A 26,757-nucleotide genomic window follows, 5' to 3' on the forward strand; every position below is an offset into this window, starting at 1 on the left:
CATGCTGGGTCAGACCTATGGTCCATCTAGCCCAGTATCCTGTCTATTTGGGGTTGGTCCTGCTTTGAGCAGGGGGTTGGACAAGATGAACTCCTGAGGTCCCTTCCAACCCTCATCTTCTATGAGTTTCTGATTTCGACAGTGGCCAATGCCAGGTGCTTCAGAGGGAATGAATAGAACAGGTGATCATCAAGTGATCCATCTGTGACCCGTCCATGCCTAGGGCAGCCACCTGAAAATGCCATGGTCAGGGCAGGCTGCAAAAGGAGAGCAGATTCTCCCAGCACTGGTGGGTGACACTGAAGTCAGACTTCCCAGCCAGCCACAAACTGCTTCTGATTCCCCACACTGGTTATCAAGAAGCCAATATATAAATATACACAGCCCCCTTTACTGCATTTCAGTCTCCGGCTCCCAGTCAGCCACTAGGTCAGTTTTTAAAAACTCTATGCTCTTTACCTAAAAAGGTGTCTCCTTTTCCCCTTGTATCTGTGAATTTCTTAATGGGCCATTAAGCAGGCTATTGCTGTAGCCATCCTGTCTGGGGTGTGGCCCAGACACAGCACAATTTGAAATACAGATATATCAAACATATCCATAACTTCCATTACACATATAACACATGAACACAAACATCATCATCTTACTTAGCACATCATAGCCTTTCTAACAGTACCTGAAATGGCATATCTCACATGAATTACTATGATTTAGACATATTGATGTTAAATAATAAAATAAATGCACCCCCCCCCCCCCCCCGCCCAATCCAGCCAGCGTGACACCATCCTGTCACCCATTCCCAACTTCTGGCAAACAGCAATCCCTGCCCCTCTGGCTAATAGTCATTGATGGACTTATCCTCCATGAATTTATCTAATTCTTTTATGAACCCCATAATCGTGGCCTTCACAACATCCTCTGGCAAGGAGTTCCACAGGTTGTTCCAAGGAGTTCCACTGTGCATTCTGTGAAGAAATACTTTCTTTTGTTCATTTTAAACCTGTTGCCTATTAATTTCATTTGGTGACCCTTAGTTTTTGTGTTAAGCCTGAGTCAGATGACACAGGCCAGCCATAGGTATTTAATCGCAGTATAGACATGCCCTTAGATCAGTTGTTTCCAGTAGCCAAAAAAAAAAAAAGGCAGCTGGATGACAGGAAGATATCCCTTAATAAAACTGTGCAAACATATTCAGTAAAGCAAAGAGAACTTTGCTAAGTATATTTATTTTAGAGCAAATATTTTTCCTAAATTTGCTAGAGTGAAAGTTCTGCTATAAACATCACTGGTTTTTATTTGTGAAGAACCATGGCCTATTTAATTATTGACCCATGTTTGGTTTAAAAGCCTGACTCCAATTAAATGGTCATTCATATGTCATGTCCATTGTTCTGCAATCAGACATTCTGTGTAGTGTCATAGGACAAGACATTTGGCAAGCACTTAGGAAAGAAACTTGGCTTTCCATGCTTCTCAGCTGACAATGATCTGCTCCAAAATCTGTGTTGCTGATGTTTTACTATGACATATGTTACTGAGTGCTAAATTGCTTTATGAAATGTTTGTTGGTAAAACTGAATACTTGACACTCATTTAAACCTCCATTAAGAAGATAAACGTTTTTGTTGCTCTCTGGTTTGATGAAGATACATAGTGATTTCCTTGGAAGATAAATCACTGAACTGACAAATTCATTAAATAGCAATGGATTTTGCCAGGATTGTGATTAAGAACATAATTCTGGTCCCCTCAAATTTAACTGAACTTCAATATGGACTTCAAAAAACCAGGATTTAGCCCTTAGCAAACACAGGCAGGAGTAATTAATTTGTGTCATGCTTTCCTTGTCATGTCAGTGTTTGCTCCTGTAAAAGAAGATAGCCGAACACCATAGCTTAAATTCACAAGCAGAATCTCCATTAGTTCCCCAGCACTCTAAAGAGAACCACATGGGGTTTGATTTAAAATCCGGTGTCGCCAGACACTCCACCCGTGCACATAAGTGAGGTCTTGTTGCCATAACTTGCAGTGCAATGGTCTCTCTGTTTGGAAAGAATAATGTGCCACCCGTAGACTTTTTATGCTTCCATGTGGCTGGGGTTAAATTAATGCAAACAACTGGAATGAAAAGTGGAATGAAAAGACTGGGGGGAACTAATCTAATGTGGCAGCCTAAAGCTGAGCTGAGGAGTGAGCGTGGCTGGAGCCAGGTCAAGACTGGGAGGGGGGTAGAAAAACAGGACCTGCAAATAAGTCATTGAGCAATTTTTCCCCCCAAGCTTCCCAGGACTCCAGTCTTGATGGACCACTGATCTGATCCAGTATGGCAAATCCTATATTCCTGTGTTCTTTCATCCTTCTCTCATTTATTTTTCTTTGTTCCACTGAAGATTTACAAATCTAATTTTTTTTTTTTTTTTTTTTTTTTTTTAAATTGGGTTAATGTAAAGTCCCTTTTGTGGGGTTGTGGAGAGTTACTTTCCACTCTGATGAACACTGACTTCAAATGACACAAATGACGAGCTGTTAAGATCACTGTGGCAATCAAGTCTCCTTTGATGGGAGAGCTAAAAATATGCTTCTCCAGCTGACGCAGCCTGAAAGAGGAAAATGTAGGGGTTGGTTTAAAAGAATACATCTTTTTCTGCCTGACTTCACCTAACATAAGTACTGGGAGACTATCACGGTGGGTGGGTTAACAGGTCAGTTCTGCCTTCCAAACTGGAGCATTCATAAAGAAACTAAATCTGACACTAAACAGACTGTGCCCTAATTATTTGTAGGGTCTTAAAAATGGGGTTATTGCCAAGGCCCTCCAGTGGTGATTCTTATCTTTCCCTCAGTGATCAGTGGTTCTGGACGTTGAGTTATGAGGCCCACATCCCTGAGTCTGGATGAAAGCAATATTGTCAATAATCCTGAGTCAGGAGCTTAATTGATCCACACAGAGGTTGTTTATGATCTGCCAACCCACTTCTGCTCTCCCGTCCCCACATTTGTTCTTGATCTGCCAATTCCACATCGAAGAGTTCCAGAGGGGTAGCCGTGTTAGTCTGTATACAGCAAAAACAACGAGAGTTCTGTAGCACTTTAAAGACTAACACATTTAATTTCAGCAGGCGTAAGCTTTCGTGGGTTGCACCCCACTTCCTCAGATGCAGTTGAAAAAGTGCTGCAGAACTCTCGTTGTTTCAGCTCCACATCAACGTCCCTGGCTCTCTAGCTCCCAGACTGACTAAACCCAGCTTACATTGCCGAGTGCGTCACCGCACAGGGCCTCCTTAAATCCTTGCCTAAACTAAGCAATCATGGAACAAGCTACCGATTCCACTGCTGCCCCTACGCAGCCGTTCTAGAAAAAGTCTCTCCTGTTGGAGGCAGTGCTGGGCAAGTGACCCGTCTGCAATGACCGGAAATGTAAAATCATGGAACAAGGTTATGTGCTGCATGTCAATACCTTTCAGCACTCAGTCCTGCTTGTCCAAGACTGATTCCAAGTTTAACAGTAATAAGCAGAGTCCTAAATGTTTCTAGGGTAAAGTGAGATTCTCCTATTTGGAGTCATTGTCTAAGGAGGAAAGAATAAGGGTCCCAAGGAAGAGACACAAATAAAGAGCTAGTACATACCAGATAAAAGAATATATTTAATGTGCACCAGTCTCGATAGATTCCATATTGGTGGTGGATCTCATTTCAATTAATGAAAACTTTTTCACAACAAATGGTAGAGGAGAATCTTCTCACCTTTTAAATGGAAAGATCCTTTGTACAACACATTTTCCCCTGCTTAAATACAAACAAACGTGTCTCTGTACTTATGGACAAGTAAGCCCAGAGCTAAGAGGACAGAATACGGAACCTGTTTCATACGACAGAATGGACAGTACACGAGGTTGATTGTTTTGATAGATACAGTAGATGCTTCTGTTTGGATATGGTAGCTCCGATATTTTGGCAACACAACATTTCCCTCTAAAAGGCATCAGCCTTGGGAGGAACTGTTCAGGTTCGATCAGTCTCCGCCCCTGTGGATACTGGATTTCTCATCTCTATACCTCTGTCGGCAGCTGCCCATTTCCTGCAGAGTGTTTGGTGCTCCCATTCAGAGTGGTGGCCCTGAAGGTGTAAGACTGGCGTCTAATTGAACCGTCAGTGTAGACACTCTCAGGCTTGTTCTGGCAGCTGAAGAACGTGAGGAACCCATTTCGGTAGTTCTTGTTCATCCAGCCGTAGAGCAGGGGGTTGACAAAGGTGGAGCACATGGCCACCACATGGAAGACCGTGTAAAGGAGTTTGTACTCATGGAAGATGAGCACCAAATCCAGATCGATGGCAAGCTGGAATACGTGGAAGGGGAGCCAGCAGACTGCAAACACCACCACCACCATCACTAGCATTTTTGTCGTCTTCTTTCTCCGGCACTGGCTTTCACTCCTGGAGGTAGGGCTGATATGACTTTTCAGCTTGAACCAGATCCTGATGTAAGCATAGCAAATGATGGCAAGCGGAAGGATATACTGCAGAAGGAGCATGGAAAGGCTGTAAATGGTGGCATCTCTGTTATTTACTGAAGGCCACTTTTCAGAGCAGACGGCTATTTTGAGGTTGATGGATGGGATTTCCTCATACCTGTACTCTCTGAAGATGGCCAGCGGGCCAGCCAGGACAGCCCCAGCCAGCCACGTAATGGCTATGATCGTGAAACTGAGCCTCTTGGAGATCCGGCTGTCCAAGTGGAAAACAATGCATCTATACCTGTCCAGAGCGATCACAGTTAAGGTGAGGGTGGACACATGGACACTCAAAGCTTGGGCATAAGGGACGAGATGACAAAGAACAGCCCCAAACTTCCACTCGTCCAGTAGTGTGTACGCCAAGGTGAAAGGCAAACAGAGAGTGTCCACCATGAGGTCTGCCAGGGCCAGGTTAGCGATGAAGAAGTTGGTTACAGTCTTCATGGTTTTGTATTTCACTATCGTGTAGATCACCAAGGAGTTGCCGATGAATCCCAGCAGAATGATTAGGGAGTAAGCTGCGATCAGTATGACCTGCACCCCAAGGATCTTGGTACTGTCCATCATGATGCTGCTGGAACCTTGGAGACCCTGGCTAGGAGTGACAATGCCCTTGGAATGCCAGCCTCGTGGCAGCTTCTCATCCAGGACCAGCTCCTCCGTCAGCAGGGTGCGGTTGGCTTGCTTCAGGAGCCCCATGTCTGGTATGTCCTTCCAGGAGGGGTGGGAGGTCTGTAACGTCACCTCTGGAATAGTAAAAGTAAATAATAATAGTGAGAACATTTCAAACAGCAGAGCAGCTTCAGGCACCTAAATTCACAGTGGTGTGTCCAGGCTGGCATTTCAAATGCAGCAGCAACGTCTTAACATCTCTGACTTTTCCCTATTCCCTCATAAACTTGTGGTTTCCATATGTGGTTACCATGGCCACTCAGAGGGGTAATGTTAGACCTTATTTTAAACATATGCTAAAATTAACACCCACCCACCAAGGCGAGGCCAGCGGCCATTCCATTTCCCAAATGAGTTTTTCAGATGTTATTTATTTAAAATTGAACATTTAAAAAAAACAAACCACCAAGCAATCTTTCCAATTGCCAGGCTGATGCGACCGAGACAGAGCTTCAGCTTACAGTGCTGCTTCTGTGCACTCTGCCTGGTGTGGTCTATCAGGCCCCTGCTGTGTTTTTCAAAATGGTTTCACAGGAGAGAGAACAAATAAAATACCAGGCGGGGGCTGGAACCTGTGGCATTGTTTTTCTCAGCTGGTGTCCAAGGATGAATTGGCATCCACCAGTATCATGTACAAGAAATACAAGAATGGCACACAAGAATGGATGCAATCCTATATCCTAGTTCAGTATACAGCCACCAGCTTCATGTACAACAATGTGTCCATGTGGCATATCCACCAGGGCTGCTTAACTAGTCCTGCACCTGAGGATGAGCATCTGCCATCTTGCCTTTAGCAGCATTGTGTATCTTAGTGAATATTTCAGTGTGAGCATCTGAGCAGGAATAGGCCACCATTATCAAGTACTAGAGTAAGTGTCTAGGCCAAAATGCAGTTGCCTTCTCTACTGTAGGTAAACTAGAACCTGTAATTCACCTCCTACTCTGAATAGGGTTAGACGGAGCCACGTCTACACTACCACGTCACTAGTGTTCTCACTGATGCTAGGTCCGAAATCTGCCACCGAAGCGTTCACTGGCGTTCTGCAGGAAAGAACTTCTGCATGTGAATGTGTGTGCTCCGGAGCCATGAATGGCAATGAATGCCTGAGTGTGAACAAGGCCCCGCCAAGTGCCATACATGAATATCCAAGCGTGAGCAAGCATCCGAGCATGACGCACAAGAACAAGAGTCCCAATGAGAATAAGGCCCCCCGCACCGGCAAGGTGCGAAAGCCCAAACAACTCACACAAAAGTGCCTCTGGCAGCATTGTGCATGACGACACACAGCCAATCCAACTCCGGCGTACACCAATGCTGGATTTTGTTGTGATCACAATAACAGAATGTTGCCACTGCAAGGGATTTATTCAGTACGTACACAGCAGCATAAAATTCAATACAGCTATTAAATCCCCACCAGCCTTTCTCCGTCAGAAAACCGCAGCTGAGAAGAGAAAAATGGGGGTGAGCAGGGGTCACACTCTCCACCTGCTCAGGCCTAAATGTGAGGGCCAAGATCCAAGAATAATGCTTGAACAAAGGCCTGGTTAGGAAACCAGATCGATTGTGTTGCAGAAATAACATTTTCTGCAAATTTGTCGTTCAGCTTTTCTTTTATGAATCATTTCCAGTTCAGTGAAAGGATTTTAATGCTGCTCGGCTGAGGGAAAAGAAATATGGGTCCAAAATAAAGAGTGCACCCTTGGAGTTAGGGGCATCTGCACGGCATCTTATTGTCCTCCTTTCAAAGTGGCCTCAGCTTCACATTTGTTTCTACAGGAGCAGGCGAACCGTCTGCTTCTGGGCAGCTCAGCAGATCCCCGCCTGACAGCCCCAGTTGTTGCAGGGGTCCCAGAACCGTTTGCCGTGAAGAGTGGATGACTCTGAGTTATGTGAAATGGGCAGTGATTTAAGCTAGTTCCTTAAACAAATAGAAGAAAATATAATGGCCAGCATGATGGTAAATGAGGCTGCAATTATGTTGTAATGAATAATAAATAGCTCTGTGTTTATTTATCACTCCTCAGAACAAGGATCAGCATTCCCCTTGGGAGCGGCTGCAGGAATCTGGTCTGATAGTTGCAGAGTTATGCTGCTTGCGAAGCCCCGTGAAAGAACTGCCTAATTTAGACTGGTCCCAGCTGCACTCTGTGTTTTTATTGGCATTTACAACTTTGGCACCAATGTCTCTACTGGCGGCGCTGGTTTCTACAGCAGAGATGCTGGGCTAAGTTCTCCTCTCAGCAAAATCAGTGCAGCCCCTTTGCCATGGCAGGTTTCAGCGAGGCTGCACTGGTGTGACCGAGAAGAGTTGATTCTCTGCCTTTGGAGCATTTTCACATCTAGGGAAAACCGGTGCATTGACGGAGTAAATTCTGAACAGCTGCAAGTGAGGGAGAAAGGATGGTCTTGTAAAGACCCTGGCTCAATGCCCTGCTCTGCCCCAGGCTCCCTGGACAAATCATTTAGCCTCTCTGTGTTTCAGTTCCTTAGCTGTATAAAGGGAGATCAAAGTACCCCGCCTGCCTCACCAGGGGATTGTGAGGATACATACACTGAAGGCTGTGAGGGGCTCAGATACTCTGGTCATGGGGGGCATATCTAAAATGATAGAAGGGTAGCGGGAGAGGTCAGGAGGAAGGGTAACTCTAGGCAGCAGGGGGCAAAGGTAGCACCCACATTCAGCTGGAAGCGAGGTCAGGAGGAAAGTAATGAGGGAGAGAAGACAGTGTTGAAGGTAACATGAGGCCTGGTAGCGTAATGGGAGGGTAACCCCACTTGATAGTTGCCTTTACTAAATCTTCACTAACAAAACCCCAGGCATGTTTGTTCAGGCCATTCTCTTCTCCCTGCAGGAAGCTGAGAGACCCGATTAACTAAAACAGAGAAAACCCTAGGTGGGGCCACCCCGTTTCCCTGCTTATCCCTGTCACCCCCTGAAAACTAAGAGGAGCTGGCTCACACCACAGAGGCTTCTGCTCTTGCACCGAATGGAGACATTAGCTGAGCAGGGAGAAGTTGGGCCATAGAGAACGTATTGATCAGCGCACAAAGAATGAAAACGTTGAGAGACACAGTTGGTTGCACAAGCCTCCATGGAAACAAAGCTACCGATCAATGGGCAGCACACTGCAGTGGTGACCCAGCCCCAGGGCTTCCCTGCGGCCCAGAAAGCCTCCTCCAGCCTGCCACCCTCCGCAGGTAACAGGTGCTGGGCTGAGCCAAACCGCGGTAGGGAAGAACAGTTACGGTTCAAAGCCTGACGCAGAAAACAGAATGAATGAGGGTCATGTTTTCAGTGCAGACTTTCTCCGCTCCATCACTTCTATTGTGCCCCATACATTACGTAGCTAGCTAGCTAGCTACCCCCCAGCCTTGGCACCCTCCCTGGTCCCGAACCTTCCCTTCTTCTTTTTCCCACATCCGCTGCCAACTGGCTGCAGAGTTTCCTCTTTTAAAATCAAGCTATTTTCTTTAGTTGGAGACTGGAACTATAAACAACCTGGGAGCAGCCAGAAACATCATAATCATTAGGGTTGTTTTGCCTCAACCATAAAAGGTCTTAATGGACTTTTGCTTTTCAAAGGGCAATAATTAAAAACCAATTAAGGAGTTTTAGTTAAGACTCAATAGACTCATAAACTTTACGGCCAGAAGGGACCATGCTGACAGTCTCAGCTCCTGCACATTGCAGCCCATAGAATCTCACCCAGCCACTCCTGTAAGAGACCCATAACCGCTGGCTGAGTTACTGAAGTCCTGAAAGGATGATTTAAAGACTTCACGTTACAGCAAATCCACCATTTACTCTAGTTTAAGGCAGCCAGTGTCCCATGCTGCAGAGGAAGGCAAAGATCCCCCACCCTTGGGCTGCTCTGAGGTCATTTGGGCTGCTTCGAGGTCGACAGCTCTTGCGCTGAGGTTCATCCCAATGGGAAATCAAACTGGAGCTACAGCCCCCTAAATGCGTATAGGGATGGGAGAGCTATGCCCAGACCTTTAAGTCCCAGCAAAGCTGCCAGGCTAAATGGAGAGATCTCAGGAGCTAGGAACTGCTTTTGTGGGAATGAAGCAGTAGCAGTGCGGACAGGTGGGCTGGCAGAAGCAGAAATATTCCCAAGTGCTGTTCAGCCCTCTTCACTCCAGTAAACAACTGGGAAAGTGCTCGACGAACGTGTGCCTCTGACAGCAGAATTATTTAGATCCGTTCCGTTCATCTGGTGAGATGAAATCCACCACCTCTGTCTCTTCAAAGGCAGAGTCATGCTGGAGAAGGTCTGTATTCTGCAGGGAGCAAGAGGGGACACCAGGGGTAGAGAGAGAGACACCCAGCTGCAGTGCTTAATATGTGCCAAGGCTGAGTGCCGGCACCTCTCAGCTTGGCAGTGCATAGCCCTGGCACCTCCGGACTTGCCACGTCAGTTATGAAAGTAAAAAAATTACTTGAGCCCCGGCACCTCTTTCATTACAAATTCAGCACTGCCCGGCTGCCTGCGAGAGGAGTTTACCGTGCTGCCGGAGTGTCAGCTGGTTCTAAACATCTGAGAAGGGGGGTGTGACGGGGGATGCACAGGTCAAGTCCCCTCGCTGGCCCCGGCCCTCGTTAAAGGTGTGTGAGCTCTGCCTGATTTTCTGCCTGAAGTCAGTGGCAGCTGCAAGGACTCAGCCCCTCCGAAAATCGGACCACACTAGCTATTTTCGACTACCGAAGGGCTTGAAAAACCAGTGACTGCCCGAGTGCCCATAGGGCCCTACGGATTTATCAGCGTAGACAGCGGGACTCGAGTGCTGCTCAGTACACTGCGCACAGCGACCCCCAGTTTCTCCACTGGTGTGTGACCTGCATCCCAAGGCCCTGCCTGTGGTATAAGGTAGGCACGTGTGGGAAGTGGCCCCTGAGAATAAGCCAAGCCATCTAAGTGTTGGGATACCCTCTGAGACCTTTCCACTCAGCTTGTCCAGACCACCTTGTCCAATTCTAGAAGAATACCTTATCCAGTTCTCTGGGAGCCAAAACACTCAGTTTGACTCCTGCTCGTCACTCAGGGTACTTTACTAGGCATCTAACAGCCCTCTGCACCTGCTGGCCAGGCCCACATGCCAGGGGGTTTAAGTGCAGGGTGATATTACAATTCATGTCATTCACTACGCAGTTTAGAGACATCTGTCCTAACTACTAACATCTATACTTCTTGGATGAAAGGACCAATTGCTTTGCAGATTGCATAAGGCAAGTTTATCAGTTCAGGGAGTTTCTGCCTACTTTATATGCTATAGATAGATAGTACTATATCTCCACAACAGTTAGTTTCTGCTTCCCTCATTTTCCATAATCATATTCACAATAGTTAGCTGTTTCAGCAATTACTTGCATGGGTTTGTTTTGTCTTAACTTGGGCCTGCTCATGCCACCTAAGTTATCCCTACTCTTCGCTTGTAAGCTCTTTGGGGCAAGGGCTGTTTGTATCTGAGCGTCCTGTGCAGCGCTCAGCACATTGCTGGGGTGGAAGAATCACCCTGTATATAGATGCCTCACGGTTCAGCCTCTGCTTCAGGAAGACCTGCCACACGGAGCATGGCAATTGCAGCCTGAAGGGGAGAGAGACTCCCACCCAGTAAGGAGAACTGGGATGTTGGATGTGGCCACTCCTGGGTGTGACAATCCACCTCCTACCTGTATGAGAATGTGGGAGGGTGACTGTGCGCAGTGCGGGCTTTAATGGCTGCACCCCAGTTCCCAAGGCAGGACAGGACCAGACCAAGGATGGGATTTCTGGTGGAAATGCAGCCACAACTGGGAGTTCTGTAGATTCCAGCGATGCATAGAAACCCCAGCCTAGCATCTATTCAAAGGATCCATCAGGTCTGCAGCGACAGTCCATCCCAGCTGGGCACTGTGATCTACTTTAGGTTCCTTTCCACCCAGGGATCAGACCCTGAGCCCGCTCCAGTTGGCACTGAAATCCAGTTGCAGAAATATTCACGTTCTAAATGACCTGGACTACCTGCCTGACCTCACTATGCAGCTCTGCTCACCTTGGAGAGCCACAGGTGACTCACAAGTCCCCTTTAAGGGGAAATAGGGCCACCCCCACCTGTGCTGTAATTAATTGCATCTCACCCCGAGGGAGTGGGGCTAATAGGGTCAGGCGTTAGAATGGCAAATACCCTCAGCCTCATAATAAAAAGGCTTAAGAAGGCGGAGTCGGGCCTGGCTATGGAAGACAGCAGCTGAGCTGGGTTGTGGCTTCCCAGCTGAGTCACAAGAGTAGAGCTAATTCCTGTAGTAGGAGTTTGGAGCAAGGGATCTGCCTCCAGAGAAGCTGTCTTGAGGCTGGGGATCTGCAAGAGAAATAGGGAGCAGAGAAGGAGCTCAAGAAGATTGAGAGGCGCATGCCTGGAGAGGGATGAAAAATGCTCCAGTAGTGTTCAGTTGTGCTTGGAGTTTTGAGTTGTACTGAGGCGCTAGAGCCTGGAGAAGCCCTCGCACGTGCTGCCCTGCCAAGGAAGACGGCAATGCTGTTCTGTTCTGATTGATTGATTGAGAAGTAGTGTGCTGCCAGGCCAGAGGGAGCCAGCAAAGGCCTGTGCAGGGGCCTGACCAATTACAGCAGGACTTTTTGTTACCTTGGAAGTGTGACCCGGCTGAATCACGCAGAGGAACTCTACCGCAGAACCAGATTGGTCCCTAAAAAGTGGTTCTGGAGTGGGAAGAATCCCTGCAATGCTGCGTGCTGACATGAGGGGGAGCTCCAGTGGTGAGTGTGCCCCATACCGTGCACCGGTACAGCCCCCACTACTAGCCACCTGGATGGCTTGATTCAGATCTGTGCGTTGTTTCGGTGAGTGTCCAGGCTGGGGATATAGAACTGTAGGACTGGAAGGGACCTCGAGGGGTCATCTAGTCCAGGCCCTTGCACTTATGGCAGGACTGAGTGTTTAGACATCCCTGACAGGTGTTTGTCTAACCCAGTGGTTCCCAAAACTTTCATCCGGTGCCCCCCTTGCTTTCCCCCAGCTGGGGCTAGGAGCGGGGCCGTGGAGCCGGGGAGACTGCGGATGGGAGCGAAGCCACCGTTGCGGGGCTGCAGTCAGGGCTGGGCACCGAAGCTGGGAGCGGGGCTGTGATGGGCCCTGGTGACCAAGGCCAGGAGCCAGGCACCATGGGCCGCGTTCCATGACCGGAGGCCGAGGCCAAGCCAGGGCCTGGGTGCTGAGGCTGTGGACAAAACAGGATGAGGCCACGGCCAGGCCCGGGGCAGAGTGGGGCAGGCAGTAGCCCAGGCCCAGCCATCCGTCCCTGAATGCTAACTCTTTGGGGACCTGTGGTCTAACCTGCTCTTAAAAATCTCCAAGGAGGGAGATTCCACAACCTCCCTCGGCAATTTATTCCAGCGCTTAACCACCCGGACAGTTAGGAAGTTTTTCCTAAGGTCCAACTTAAACCATCCTTGCTGCAATTTAAGCCCATTGCTTCTTGTCCTGTCCTCAGAGGTTAATGAGAACAATTTTTCCTCCCTCCTCCTTGTAAAAACCTTTTATGTACTTGAAAACTGTTATCTTGTCCCTCCTCAGTCTTCTCTTCTCCAGACTAAACAAACCCAGTTTATTTTCAATCATCCATCATAGGTCATGATACATGTAGAGCCTCGCGTGCCTTTGAGACGCAGGATAGGAGAAATGGCAGAGGGCATCTCCTGAAAAATGAGGCAATTGGACAGAGCTGGAGACAGAGAGGGAGAGTCTTTCCCCTTGGAGACAGAAAATAGAGCTTGTTAATTAAAAGCAGTGCGCAGTGAGATTATGGTGGCTCCAGCCAGCAGTTTCTGAGTGTGATGGAGCAAGAGGAGCAGATCTGGGAGAGGGATAATGGCAAAAGCTGCCCTTCGCTGCAAGCCTGTCACCATTCAATTGAAAGTGGAAAAGGACGGGACCTCGAGCCAGACTCTTCTCCCTGCTTCAATCTTAGAGTAACGGTTCTGATTAACATTGCCCGAGGTCTCTTTTTACTGCTGGCTTGGAGCATGAGGACTCAAAGGGCTGCTCATAACGTCTGTATTTTCATGGACCTGGTCACGGGCCTGTTGCTGCTGTACCCCATTTCCACGATGGCTCAGACACAAACTGGCCCATCAGGTCAAAAAAAGAGTGTTGAATTAGGGCTTGGACTAGACCAATGCCTGGATAGGACTAGACCCACTCTCTCTTTGCCTGCTTCAGACAGACCTCATGGTTACAGCGTCATTGCCTGAAAGAGGAGCACTGTAAGAGCTGGATCTGTCCGTCCTAGTGCAACACCATTATTGACTGTCCTACAGGGGGGATCTGGGGCCTGAGCCCCTCTCTGCCCTCCAGAAAATATGTAGCAGTAACGTGCTAGGTTTCCGCCGTCCTTGGCTAGACCTAGGAATTGCCAGACCAGATCAGACCCCTGATTCATGTAGTCCAGGATCCTGTCTCTGAGACTGGCCAGTACCAGATGGCCTTCGGTGGAAGGAGCTATGATGCTTTTCACCTTTTGAGGGTCTGCCCCAAAGTGTGTGTGTGTGAGAGAGACCCTTCCACCTGCCCACTTTCCACTCTGCTCCTCGCTCTCTGCAAACCAGCCACTGATCCTGGAGGAGCACAAAGCCCCCGTATTGTGCAGGACAGTGACAGGGCTCTGGGGAAGGGAGAGCCTGGGGGAAAGAGGACAATCAAGAGAAGTCAGCCAGCTGGAAGTTGAATCTGCCTGAGGAATCCAAGAGCACCATCAGTGGCTACTTCCCCAGCGCTCTGGCACCTCCTGTGCTCCAGAACCCAGAGGGCCCGGGTTGGAATCTTACTTGATTCTGAAAACTGGGGGGGATGTAATGCCGGCAAAGTGGCAGGATTGTCCCTGGTCACCTCAGCGACTGAGCCCCGGAGGAGAGAGGATAAACCGAGGAGGGACAACAGCACTAAAGCAGCCCAAACACACGCAGAGATCAAGAGTTGGATGGGCTAGTGCTGCTTGAGTGACGAAGGGGAAAAACCCCCAGGGGCTTTTACTGCCATACTAGAACCTGCCGGTTCCAAGCACGAAGCGTTCATATTTTCACATTAAGGTGCTTCGAAGGACCAGCAGAAGCTTCTGCAGAAAATGGGGCACGGATGTTGACTGGGGGAGCTCCCAGCTGTGGGCTCAGAAGAGAAGCAGCAATAGGAGGTAGCACTAGTTGTAGGGGACAGTCCTATATACTTCAGTCCTAGTGCGCCCTCACAGAAACCACTGGGGGGAATGGTGTAGGAGCAGTGGCTGTGGGAGAAGCTCACACATACTTTGTTCCCAGCCCAGAGGAGCTGGTATTACCCTTACAGACACGAAAGCCTGCAAGGTTGCCGTGTGGCAGAGATCAGCTGGGGCTGGGGAAGCAGATTCCTGACACACTTTTCTCTGCACCAGCTATCAGAGGCTGCAGGAGGTAAGAGAATGGATCCGCTGGTTGTCCTGCAAGCATCCAGCTGTGGTTTTGGGTGAGTGACTGCCTGATTCTGCTCCAGGAGTGAGGTGTAACCCCAGTGGATCTTGGAGGAGGAGGAGGGAGACGACCAGCCCTGAACAAAAAGTTGGATGGGAGAAGCCTACTTCCACCGAACCTGTAGCAGTCACTCAGCTTCTGGTGGGACACACAGGAGGAGCAGATGCTGAAGAGTCTACCCCAACCCAGCAAGCAGCAACCACTCCTAAAAACAACATGCAACAGGGGAGGAAAGATAGCAGCCCTGCTCCTGGAGCAGAGCCATTGGTTGTGATAGCAGCATTCCAGGAGTGTGCTCCTATGTAAATGACAATGGAAACCAGCATACAGGAGGTTTCTATCAGAGGATGCAGGGAAAGATTTACAGGAGGGAGCGGAATTTCTCCAACAGCAGCTTGTTATAGCCACACACCTGCCATTCCGCTCTGTGGGTCTGTGATTTGTTTCTACGGATGCCCCCAGCCCCCCCTCCCCTATCCCTCTGACCATCCTGCTCTCCGGGCTCCCTGCTTTTGCTCAGGAACAGTTCAAAACTCCTTTCAGCATTGCTTGCATGCGTCGTCTTAATGCCATATCTCAGTGCAGCCAGCACCTGAAATCAACCCCGGTGATGCTGTTGCTTAAACTCTGCCATGGACAAAACCTACCAAATCTCAGCCGGGTACCAAGAATGAGCCCTTTCCAAGCCACCGGGCAAATGCAAGAGCATTCTCTGAATTCAGTAATGACGGCACAGCAAAGCCACTTACCTGGAGTTACTGTCTCATCGCTGTTTGGGATGGGGCTGCGTCCTTGCCTTCACACTTTCTCTCTGTGTGGATCAACCTATAGCAAGCAGGGTCAAAGCCCTTCTTCTAAAAGTAACTCCTGGAAAACAAAAATAAAAATCATGTGGATGTCTGTGCTCCTGGAATACACTTCTTCCTGGAGGGATGGCTTGAAGACATGCCAGCCTGCCGGCACTCGGAGCTTCCTCCAGGGGAGTGACTGACAATCTCTGCCACACAAAGCTGGATGCACCCTGAGACACTGAATGAGAGAAAGAAGAGGGAGTGTGTGTGTTTTAACAAACAGGAAAGGAAAAGGGGGAGGGACCCTGCTGCTGCTGTTAATACATGGCTCAGCCACTGAGGGGCTTCTTGCAGTGGAGGAGAGGTGGAAAAAGCTGAAATGTTCCATCACATCAGCCTCCCCTCCCAGGGAGCGGCAGTGTGGTCTAGTGGCTAGGACAGTGGCTGGGGAAGCAGGTGACCAGGATTCAATTCCTGGCTTTGCCCCTGACCTGTTGCATGACCTCGGGCAAGTCTCATTCCACTCGCTTGATGCCTGTCTTGCCTACTTAGCGTGTGAACTCTTTGGGCCTGGAAGTGTCTCTTCCTCTGTGTTTGTAAAGTACCTAACACAATCGGGCCCTAGTCTGGGGTGGGGCCTCTGCTTCGGTCATATAAATAGCAATGGTTTGAAATGGCCTTAGCCACATGGCAACTGCTAGTTCCTTTTCAGAAGTTGGAACTAGGAACCTGAAGGAGCTTTCTGATTTCCATGTGCCTGGTCCTGTCCAAACCGCATGGGCTCTGCCTCCAGGAGCTTACTGCCTAGTGCGGATGTGTCTGATTTAGCACAACAGGCACTGCGGTGAGTTGCGGTGGGGAGAGTTCCGGTTGCTGTTCTCTTTTTGGAATCGTAAAACCTGCAAGGAGGTAACTGAAGAAAGAGAGAGGATATCTGTCGTGACAGCAGAATGTCTGTATCGCCACGACAGCTCGCCTGGCAGCAACCGTGGGGCCCAGCAGAATATCCTGCAACCAGAACGGGGCAAGCAGCAGAGGGCCGGGTTTCCTGTCATGCTGTAAGTCCCACAGGTGGGCAACTAATAGAAAGGAGGCTGTATAGCAGGTGCTTTGTGTTTGCCTTTCCAGCTGGCATGGCAGGGACAGGAGATGCAGGAGTAAGGGAATGGGGAGAAGGAAATCCAGCGTCAGCTTTGAGACACTTCCGCTAGGAACCCATTGGGGCACGGGCTGGTCTGACACCCCAGGCGTGGCTCCAGCAGGCGGCGCCTCCTCCCTCTGGTCTGCTCTGGAGAATCGGGAGCCGAATAGCATCAAACCGGGGTTTTGTGCCTGCTCGAACAGGTCCTGAGTGCTCAGCGAGTCATTATAATCAGGGGAAGGGAAAATGGCCCAGATGGCCCAAGACGGAACGGCCATGTCCTGCCCTTCCTAAACAGAGACCTCCTTCCCTCTAGCCCTTTCCTGAACCTGTCCGAGTCACCCACAGTCCAAGCAGTCAGTAAATGGGTGCGTAGGGTAGATTCAAACCACGGCGTTCTTTATAGCTCTGTAGTGTAATCAACGTACTTTTCCAGCAGTGGATTAGACAGCTGTACCCAAAGGCCTCTGTGCACCTTAGCAGAAATATAATTCTAAACCACAATAAACACAGTGCAGGGAGTGAGCAGGCCTGATCTATGCAAACTACTGCCGCAGGCGGAGGTGTAATCATTTCACAAGCCTAAGGATTATGCTTGTTCACCTCTGGCCCGTGCTGGGAGCAGACGTGACTGACACATGCGGCTATGCTTTTCATCTAGCCGGTGGTATGCACAACATGCCTGAACTCTGCCAGTTCAAAAATCAGGGCCACCTAATCGCTCTGTCCAGGAGTCAGCGCTCTGCTCTGCTTTGCGGAAGACTCTGGTCTGAATGTAGGTTTCCCTTGATGGCCCCTGGTCTGTGTCAGCCCAGGATACACAAAAAACAATACCGCTTGCTGAACCTTTTCCTGCTTACCAAGGTCAGGTGAGGAGATGAGGCTGATGAGCCACCCTGTGTGCTTGCTTTAATGTGCTCCGTATCACACCTGCCATGTGTCATGTGCCAGTGGTGCCAGTGGGTGACATCTGCCCAGTGCATTGGGACCCTTCAGGAGGGGAGGCGTGAGTGTATGCAGTGGTAAATTGCTATTACAGTATTATTACTATTCGAACACATGGGCAGTATTTCAGGACATGGTATCACGCTGGATACTAGCAAAGGTTCTTTCTCCCTAAAGTGTTGAGAAGGCTGGAACTGGTAACCTAACTGTAGAACTCCCATCGGGGCGGGGAGGGGGGTGTTGGGTGTTGTCTAACATGTTCTCCAAACACCTATCAGGGATAGCCTAGATATACTTAATTCTGCCTTAGCAGGGGGTGATGGACTAGATGAGCTCTCGAGGTCGCTTCCAGCCCTATATTTCTAGGATTCTATATGGGCCCCCCATTACCTTAGTGTCTGAGCATCTCATGGTCTTTCATATATTTATCCTCACAACTCCCTTGGGAGGCAGGGCAGTGCTGCTATTCAGATTGTACAGATGGGGAACTGAGGCACAGAGAGGCTAAGTGACTTGCCCAAGGTCACACAGGAAGTCTGTGGCAAAGCACAACCCAAGTCCCAGGCAAGTCCTAACCACTGGACCATCCTTCCTTTGGCTGCCATTTCCTTTAATACATCTCTTAACAAGTACAGGACAGAGCTCAGTTAGTAGAGCAGCAACCCCAGGCTGGCAAATTCAGCAGCTGTGTTGTTTGTTCATTTTTGCTGACTCACCCTTACCTGGGAGTTTTGCGTCTCTTCCCCCTTCTGCCACAGTGTTCCATTTTGTTTTAGATGTAACCAAATCAAGACCAAAGGGACAGCTGTAGCTCGCTGGGTGAAGAGAAGCAACAGGTCAGCCCCCGAAACTGAGAAGCCCCAAGCTCAGCCATTGCTGTCTCTGAGCTGTCCCCTTGGGAGATAATGAAACAGGTGATCACATCCCAGGAGGGGAAACTATTGGGTAGTAGTGAGTGATGCAAAAATCTGAGTCCCCTCTTGTAGGAGGGAGACTGTCTGAATCAGCTACAAGAGCCGTCAGGCTAAAGTGGATGGCTGGCTTCTACCCATATGCAAGAGAGACTCCTCCCTTCTCTTCTGGCAAGAAACACTTGCTACCCATGCCAGGGCTCTTCGTTGAGATTCCCCCTTGGCTGCAACAAGATGCCTGTGAATAGGGCAGAAACTATCCCCAGCAACATCCTCCTCTGTCTGGTGCTGTCAGGATGCAGCTCCCAACTACAGGGTGAGTTCCTTCCATTTCTGGCATGTGGTGTTGCAACATCACGGCTAATTGGATGCCAGCGAATATTAATGCTAAGTCTTGGGCCAAATAAGTTTTGGGTTTTATTTTTTTTTATGGACTCTGGATTAATCCATGTAACTGTCTGTGCTCGCTTCTCTCCCACAGTTCAAGTGGGTCCCAGGGGAGGGCTTAGCACCAAAGATTAGATGCCTGCAAATATTAACCAACAGCTTCAGCCACAGATGAGAGATTTCTTTCTGGGCTTTGTATCAGTTCATCAGTGCAACAGTCAGAGCCTTCTCCTCTCCCAGAACTAAACCGGGCCACAGGGCCTGGAACGCTGAGAACGCCTGGCCCAGACCAGCTGCGCTTCCGCCCCAGCCTCTCCCAGTAGAAGGGGCTGCAGAGCGTGGGGCGGGAACACTTCATCGCCTTAGCTGCTGACTTTGCTGTCTGTGTGCGCATGTTGCCACGGATCATTACCCTGACAAATGAAAGAAACCCTTTTAAATAAAACATTCCTGTTGCTGCTGAGTGCAATCCGTCACCGATGCAAGACAGGACAGACAAGGATGTACTGCCCCCCAGAGCTGGCCCGGCCACGGGCCCTGAGTATTGGAGTGCTCTCCGGCTTGCACCAGCCACTCATTGTCCTGGGGTTGTGTGTGCTCCTCTCTAGCCCGTTAGGAGAGGCCAGACCTGTATCTATCTGGCAGGTATCCATCCAGACTCATCCTCTACTTCATTAGGACTCTACTATGGCTCCTAAGAGCTGGCGGGGCAGGTGTGCAATGTCAAAGGGGCAGTACCAGCCATAGAGTGCGTGCCCTACGCACACCCCATGCTGCCCTGCCAACTCTAGCTGGTATACAAAGGGGCTGCCCCACGGCTCCCCCTGCCACATACAGACCGGACCCTCTGGGACAGTGAGTGCTGCGGGCAGCTTGCCACTTCCTGACTCCCAAGGGCTTGCATCCACAATGAAGCTAGGAAGGATGAGGCCTGGAGTAACCAGGCACAGCGGTAGCATGGTTCAGGGCTGGCCTGTGGGTGCGTGAAAGCGGACCTTGCATTGCTGTACCAGAGTCCCTGAGATGACCACCCTCCTTGCCCCCGGCTAGCCAAACCTCCGTGCACAGATGCTATCCCAAGAGCCTGGCTCTCCTTGCTGCATAGCAGGCTTGGGCTGCGTGCCAGCCTGCCTAATCTCTCCATGCCATAATGTAATTATGACTGGATTTGTGCTCTGGTAGCACAGTGCTGAAACACCAGCTGGACCCTGAGCTTCTCATTAGTTATAGGGACAACTAGGCTGATTTGCTGTAAAATCCCCCACTGTTTTCAAGGGTGGCTCAATTGCTGGTGCAGCAAGGGCTGGGTGATGGCTCGTCGTCCCCTCTGCAGAGCCTGGGTTTCTCTCGGTACCAATCAGAGGGGCCTCAAGCATCACTCCTCTCTGATTTCACAAAGGTCCAGGTACTCCAATTCCCAGTGTTAAGCACCTAAATACCTTTTGAGCTGGGCCAAATGACCTGCACAGTTATGGTCCCCTCTAGGAAAGCCAGCAGGTTCCTCCACGATAAAGATTCTGCACCAGGAAGCCTGGTTGGCACTGGGCAAATATCCTAGCTGCCAATTGCTATGGTCCATCTAGCCCAATAGCCGGTCTCCAGTGGCAGCCAGTACTGGAAACCTGAAATGAGTGCAGAAAGGCCCTATAATGCCCCTGCTGCAATAGTGCACCATAGGAAGAAATTCCTTCCTGATCCTAGCTGGCAGTCAGTTTGTCCTGAAGCATGAGGATGGTGAGTCTTTTTAATTTATATCCTTGCTAGTGGAACTGTGGGTGCTAGATTCTTCTCATAGTCTGATCTTCCCAGGTGAGCACTCTTGTCACAGGCAAAAGTATTCCAACTTGCAGATTAGATATTTGCACATGTGAGCTGTGCACACACACACCACCATGCATAAACTTGGGAAGATTCAGCCCATGAATTACCAGTCTTTCAATCCTGCTAAAGCTCTTAGCCTCAATGTCCTATGGCAGCAAGTTTTAGAGGTCAATGTGTTGCTTTTTCAAGCAATCTGCCAAATTGCTCGGGGGATCTTTGCAGGCCAAAAGCCATCAAGTGTGGGCATTGATTAGACAAAAGCAAGCAACTCCCCACTTTCTGAATTTCACAACAGATTTTGCAATCCAGTGAGCAAAACTTATCACAAAAAAGTTTGTGCAACAGCCACAGATACGACGTGGGGTTTGATTGACCAGTGGTCTGCTCTGGAATGGAAGGAGGCAGATTACAAGTCTTGCTCCTGTAAGGTTAATGCAGTCATAGGATGCCTCAGGCGAGGTATTTCTATAGAGACAGGGAAATGTTATTACCATTATACAACACACTGGTGAGACCTCAGCTGGAATACTGTGTGCAATTCTGGTCTCCAATGTTTAAGAAAGATGAATTCGAACTGGAACAGGTGCAGAGAAGGGCTACTATGAGTCAACAGTGTTACACTGTTGCAAAAAAGGCAAACATTCTGGGATGTATTAGCAGGAGTGTTGTAAGCAAGATGTGAGAAGTAATTCTTCTGCTCTACTCTGTGCGGATTAGGCCTCAGCTGGAGTACTGTGTCCAGTTCTGAGCGCCACATTTCAGGAAAGATGTGGACAAATTGGAGAAAGTCCAGAGAAGAGCAACAAAAATGATGATCGGTCTAGACAACATCTGAGGGAAGAATGAAAAAAATGGATTTGTTTAGTCTGGAGAAGAGAAGACTGAGAGGGGACATGATAACAGTTTTCAAGTACATAAAAGGTTGTTACAAGGAGGAGGGAGAAAAACTGTTCTTCTTAACCTCTGAAGGTAGGACAAAGAAGCAATGGACTTAAATTGCAGCAAGGATGGTTTAAGTTGGACCTTAGGAAAAATTTCCTAACTGTCAGGGTGGTTAAGCTGACAGTTAGACCCACCAGCCAGACTGTGGTTAACTGTCTGGCTGGTGGGTCTTGCCCACATGCTCAGTGTCTAATTGATCATCATATTTGGAGTCAGGAAGGAATTTTTCCCTGGGTCAGATCAGCAGAGACCCTGGGCATTTTTCACTTTCCTCTGCAGCAGAGGACAGAGTCACTTGCAAGTTTAAACTAGAGTAAATGGTGGATTCTCTATAACTTGAAGACGTTAAATCATGATCTGAGAACTTCAGTAACTCAGGCAGAGGTTATGGGTCTGTTACAGAAGTGAGTAGGTGAGGTTCTGTGGCCTGCAATGTGTAGAAAGTCAGATTAGAGGATCATGATGCTCTCTTCGGGCCTGAAAGTCTGAGTGGAAGGCAAATTCTGTCTCAATTTCCTTCAATAAAGAAAAAAATATGATCAGTTACCCTCCCTGTGAGGAATCTGTCATACAGTGCTTGTTACCAAGGCTTCCAGACTCCTGCTTTTGCACTCAGCTGGGGCTGGGAGCTCCAGTGGCGACACACATTAAAAAGCAGCCTTTCATTTTAAAAACAGCTGTTTGATTCCATATGCATGTGACTAAAATGTTTAAAAGGTTCATTAGTGTGGTTTGAAATCTGCGCTTTGTTGATCAGAGACAGAGACGACAACACATGACGGCACAAAAAGCCAATTTTCTCTTTTGAATACAGCTGGCCACAGGTGCCACAAATTTTGATGGTCTCAGCCAAATATCTGTCCAGTAAATCACCTCCAGAAAGGTGGCTCTGTGTCCACCCTCTGCATTTGTCATTCTCAGTAATTGTTTTTACTCCTGGCAACACAGTTCCAGGGTCAGAAAAATAACTGACGTAGTTTCAGAGAAAGGATCTTGCTGGAATATATGGGTGCTCAGATACCACAGTGATGGGCACCCTATAAGAACCCAGTTAGATGAGAGAGGTATGCAGGATGTTCTGCTTCTCTGAAGAAGAAAGCAGGCAGGGGAGAGAAACACCTTGTCAGTGACCATGTAAATGAGCAAGCACAGAGTAAAGTGGAGAGAAACAGATTGACAAAGGCTCTAACTCTGCATCATGTACTACTGCTAGACCTCAAACCTCTCAGAGATGGATTCTCAGCTGGTGCAAATCAGCCTCATTCAGTTGACCAGCTAAGGATCCGGGCCTCAGATCCCGTTCAGACATGCAAAGTGTACTTAGTAGTGTTGGTGTCGGCTCGTGCTTTCGTCTGCAGTGAAGCAGAACAGCAGCAAGATCAATCCACCACGCAGGCCTCTCTCATCTACCTAGGTTCTTATAGGGTGCCCCTCACTGTGGTATCAGGGCCCCCGTATATCCTTAGCAGAGAAGTCAGCAGAGTTGATTCTAGACACATACTAGAGTTCAGACTTTGACCTGTTCCGTTTAGCAGTCGTTTCTGCAAGTCACCATGCTTAGCGCTTGCTAATTTATTGGAAAGTTGTTGCAGTTTATTTATGTGCCAAACTGCTTAAAGAATGGCTTTCACAAAGTGGATAATAGCTTGAAGATAAGCCCTTGAGAGCAGAGACTGTCTTCGTGGTGTGTCCGTACAGTTACCATATTGAGCAATAGTAATCTAATAATAGACCATCTACAGTAAGTTACCCTGAGAGCACGGCTCCGTGAGTGAAAGGTTGGCCAGGTGGTTAGGGCACTAGCCGAGGACATAGAAGATCTCAGTTAAATTCCCTGATCTATAGACTTCCCATGTGGCCTTGTGCATGTCTCTCTCTTTGCCCCAGTTCCCCATTGGTAAAATGGGGTATAAAGATAATTCATCTACCTCACACGAGAGTTGTGAGAGACTCAGATACTTCTGTGGCCCCTAGCACCATAAATAGCCAGACGATATATCTGCTCCCTCTCCCTGTGTTTTTTCATAATTGTCATTGCTACATCAAAGCCACATGTTCTGAAATCAGGATCTCGCCCTCCTGGCCCCAATCTTCCAGTCTGATGACCCTGTGCTGAAGCCATCAAGGCAGAATTTGTGACATGTCAATTACTTCCAGGGCTGCAAAGCTTGCTGAGATAAACACAGGGTTATGACAGCAGGAGCAGACGGAGCTGGGCAGTGTGGTTGACAGCTCTCGCGTAAACACGAGAGAAGTGTCAGGCTGTACCAGAGCAAAGGCAGCACTTTTACTGCCTGAGTAAAATTCAGTGTCTGCTTTCCTTAAAATGGACGTCGTGCAGGTGAAAGGTGCTAGACTGACAGCGACTGAAGTCTTACGTTTAGCTCCAGAACCCCAGCTGTCTCGGCCCTGGAGAGACCATCTTCAGATGGGATGAAGGAGTTCCTTTCCCAGGGCCCACTCAGCCCTTGGTCAGTCTATTGAGGCTGCCCGCAAAGGTGGCAGTTGTTTTTTGCGGGGAGGAGGTTGTGTTAGGGATACTTGGGGCCAAGTTCATTCCTGGTGTAAAGTCAGTGGAGTTAATTTAAGATAATCATACAAAGGGAGGGCTGGAAGGGATGTCAAGAAGTCATCTAGTCCAGTGTTTCTCAACCTTTTTGATAAGAGGGACCGGCTTCCTATACTGTGGCAGGGAGATCTCAGGGACTGGTGCCGGTCCAAGGACCAGTTGTTGAGAAACACTGATCTAGTCCATCCCCCCATGCTGTTCTTGTTCCCTAGAAACTTGACTGAGACCCCACAAAACTCATATCACATGGCAGTAGGACACAGAAGAGTTGTCGGATAGTAACGACTATGTCCTATTGTTACAAAACATAGGCATTGTTGAATAAAATGCACAGTTGGTTGGGATCTCCTAGACGTGTATTAGGTGTCCCGTTATCTACCTGCCGCAGAGACTGGCATTGTTTATTGGTGGCTCATTGGCAAGGGTGACAAAGAGCGTCTGAGGCTCAGCCTGGTTGAAGGGGACAATCGTGAGCCCAACCCTGGAATAACAGCCGGACGTAGCACTGGGTGAACAGCTGCTGCCCTGCAGTGGACTGAGAATGGAATTGTCTTACTGCTTGCCAAATACTAGTGGGACAGTTGTCAGCTCGGCCACCACCAAGAACTGGGGCCCTCCAGACCTGAAAGCACAGATCCCCACAGCTTGAACTAAAGAACCAGGCTCTCCAGCGTAGAGCGCTAAGAGACCCTTATCCTCCGAGGATAAGGCACAGAGGGGGAGATGGTACACCCCAGTAGGTTGCATATCATCAGCATACAAGACTTTGTTACATAAGACACGCAGGAGACATTTTAAATCTTTGGAGCTGAAATCCTGGAACAGAGCAAAGGGGTGGGAGATGGGGTCTTCCATAGACTTGATTTCCCCCCCTTAAAGTAGCTCAAATTTCACCATCCATCTCACTTTTCTGCCCAGCAACTGCTGCCTTCACCCTGAAGTGCAGTAGAGCCCTGACTGCCCAGAAGAGGACCAGAGGCAGTCTGCCAGCGGAACAGGAGTGACCCTGGAAGACCATCGACCTTATAGGAAGCAGCTGCAAGACAGCTCAGAACCAACCACCACCTTATAGGAGAGAGCCCTGGAACACACACGCCCGTATAGGCTGGAGCCTTGGAATGTGCATGACCATATAGGAGGGAGGTTGGGAATCTTTATAGTACCCGATCTCCTTCCATCTAGAATAGATCAGCAACAGCCAACATGTAAGGGGGGTAAAGCTCCTGGGAGGAGGAGGAGAATGGAATGCGCACAGCCTAAAGGGAGGGAATTCTGGAATGTGCATAACCTTACAGGCCGCAGCTCTGGGTTTGTCCTTCCTTCACCTCTTCAGAAGGCAAAAAAGGCAAATTCGCAATCGCTAATTAAATAGACTGTGCTAATACGCCTGAGTTTCCATTGCTAGCAAATTGCCGTGGGGACTGTGGGATATTTTCCAAGCAACAGCTCAGGGAACACACGCCTACAATTCAATATTTATTGAGTAGGGTTTCCTCTCTGCCTTGAGACTCTTCCCCAGAGAAAGGTAAGCCTGTAGTTTTATAAATCCCCCTTGAATGCCGCTTCATTCTGGAGACCGAAGAAGCAAGTTTCTCCCTAGAGTAAGCAGCAGCAATAACATAAAGCAAACTTACGAAGCACAAAGGGCTTGATTTTATTTCCCTGGCATTGACTTCTCTGAGGAACAGAGAACACATCAGGCGCTGATTTCACAATCCTATTCCTTTTCAGTGTTCTTCATGCCAGGCAGAAAGGTGGCCTAATAAATCCAGCTATCTGGTTGGCAGCCCTTACTGCTTATGCTGGGACTTCTCATGCCAGCGTGTAAAACTGCTCTAGGATAAAAAGTCTGTTCCTCTGATGTTGGAATGATGAGATTGCCTGGAAAAAAATGACAGTGATTTGGGGTGAAAGTCACCCCAGTGCAGAGGACCCGGCACAAAGTCTGTGCAATACATAAGTCCCATTTAGGCCCTATTTTGATGCTTTCAGGGGTGCATCGTCCTTCTGCCGGCCGCCTGCACAGGAATGAATTTCAGCCTTAGTGTCTTTGCAGGAAAGGAAAATGTCATCAGCTTAAGCAACAGCACAGAGCAAAAGCGCGAGCTTGAACTGGATGCCAGGCCTCCTGGGATGGTTATTCTCAGTTCTGACATGCCTTGGGGAAGCCAGCCTCCTGTGCCTCAGTTTGCCCACCCCTGAAAGGAGGAGGATTGTGCCTCCCACCCTCATTTTGCTGTTGTAAGGCTTGAGGAATGTGAGCTCTTGGGCCGGAAAGTGCTCTAGAAATGCTGAGTAATGTTCTAAAGATCTTTCTTGGTAATGTCGTCATTCTTATTTATACAGTCAGGGCCCCCACATGGGGAGGGGGAAGGGTACACTTTACCAGGGCGCAGAGGCCCTGGGGGGGCCCGGCCCAGGCTGCAACCCCCATTACCATGAGGAAAAAAATGTTCATGGCTTATGAGATTGTATGTATGGGATGAGGGATTGTGGTGTGTGTGTGTGTGGGAGGGGGCCCATGTCACAAGTTTGTACTGGGCCTGAAAAAATGATG

The 26,757-nt window shown here is 48.9% G+C and overlaps 1 protein-coding gene and 2 long non-coding RNA genes across 4 annotated transcripts in view; 2 read left to right on the forward strand and 1 right to left on the reverse strand.

The window, feature by feature from the left end:
* The window catches only part of LOC137165726 (uncharacterized), a 52,597-nt gene extending 27,254 nt beyond the window's left edge, over positions 1 to 25,343 (forward strand). The window contains exon 3 of the long non-coding RNA XR_010923470.1: positions 25,119 to 25,343. This is a non-coding gene — a long non-coding RNA (uncharacterized lncRNA). The remainder of the gene's footprint in view (positions 1 to 25,118) is intronic.
* LOC137165725 (uncharacterized) lies at positions 2,432 to 8,570 on the forward strand. Of its 2 annotated transcripts, none has more exons than XR_010923468.1 (2): positions 2,432 to 2,615; positions 8,049 to 8,570. It is a non-coding gene; the product is annotated as an uncharacterized lncRNA (long non-coding RNA). The 2 variants fall into 2 exon arrangements; XR_010923469.1 differs by lacking the exon at positions 8,049 to 8,570 and adding an exon at positions 7,221 to 7,627.
* Positions 3,675 to 5,234, reverse strand: LOC137165724 (neuropeptide Y receptor type 2-like). The gene has a single exon (XM_067567122.1). The coding sequence runs from the start codon at positions 5,214 to 5,216 to the stop codon at positions 4,053 to 4,055; it is 1,164 nt and encodes a 387-aa protein (XP_067423223.1). The 5' UTR covers positions 5,217 to 5,234; the 3' UTR covers positions 3,675 to 4,052.
* Positions 25,344 to 26,757: the final 1,414 nt, after the last annotated feature.

This window comes from Emydura macquarii, unplaced genomic scaffold, assembly GCF_026122565.2.
Source record: "Emydura macquarii macquarii isolate MOO-44397 ecotype Brisbane River unplaced genomic scaffold, CSIRO-AGI_Emac_v2 contig_2768, whole genome shotgun sequence".
NCBI classification, from domain to species: Eukaryota; Metazoa; Chordata; order Testudines; family Chelidae; genus Emydura; species Emydura macquarii.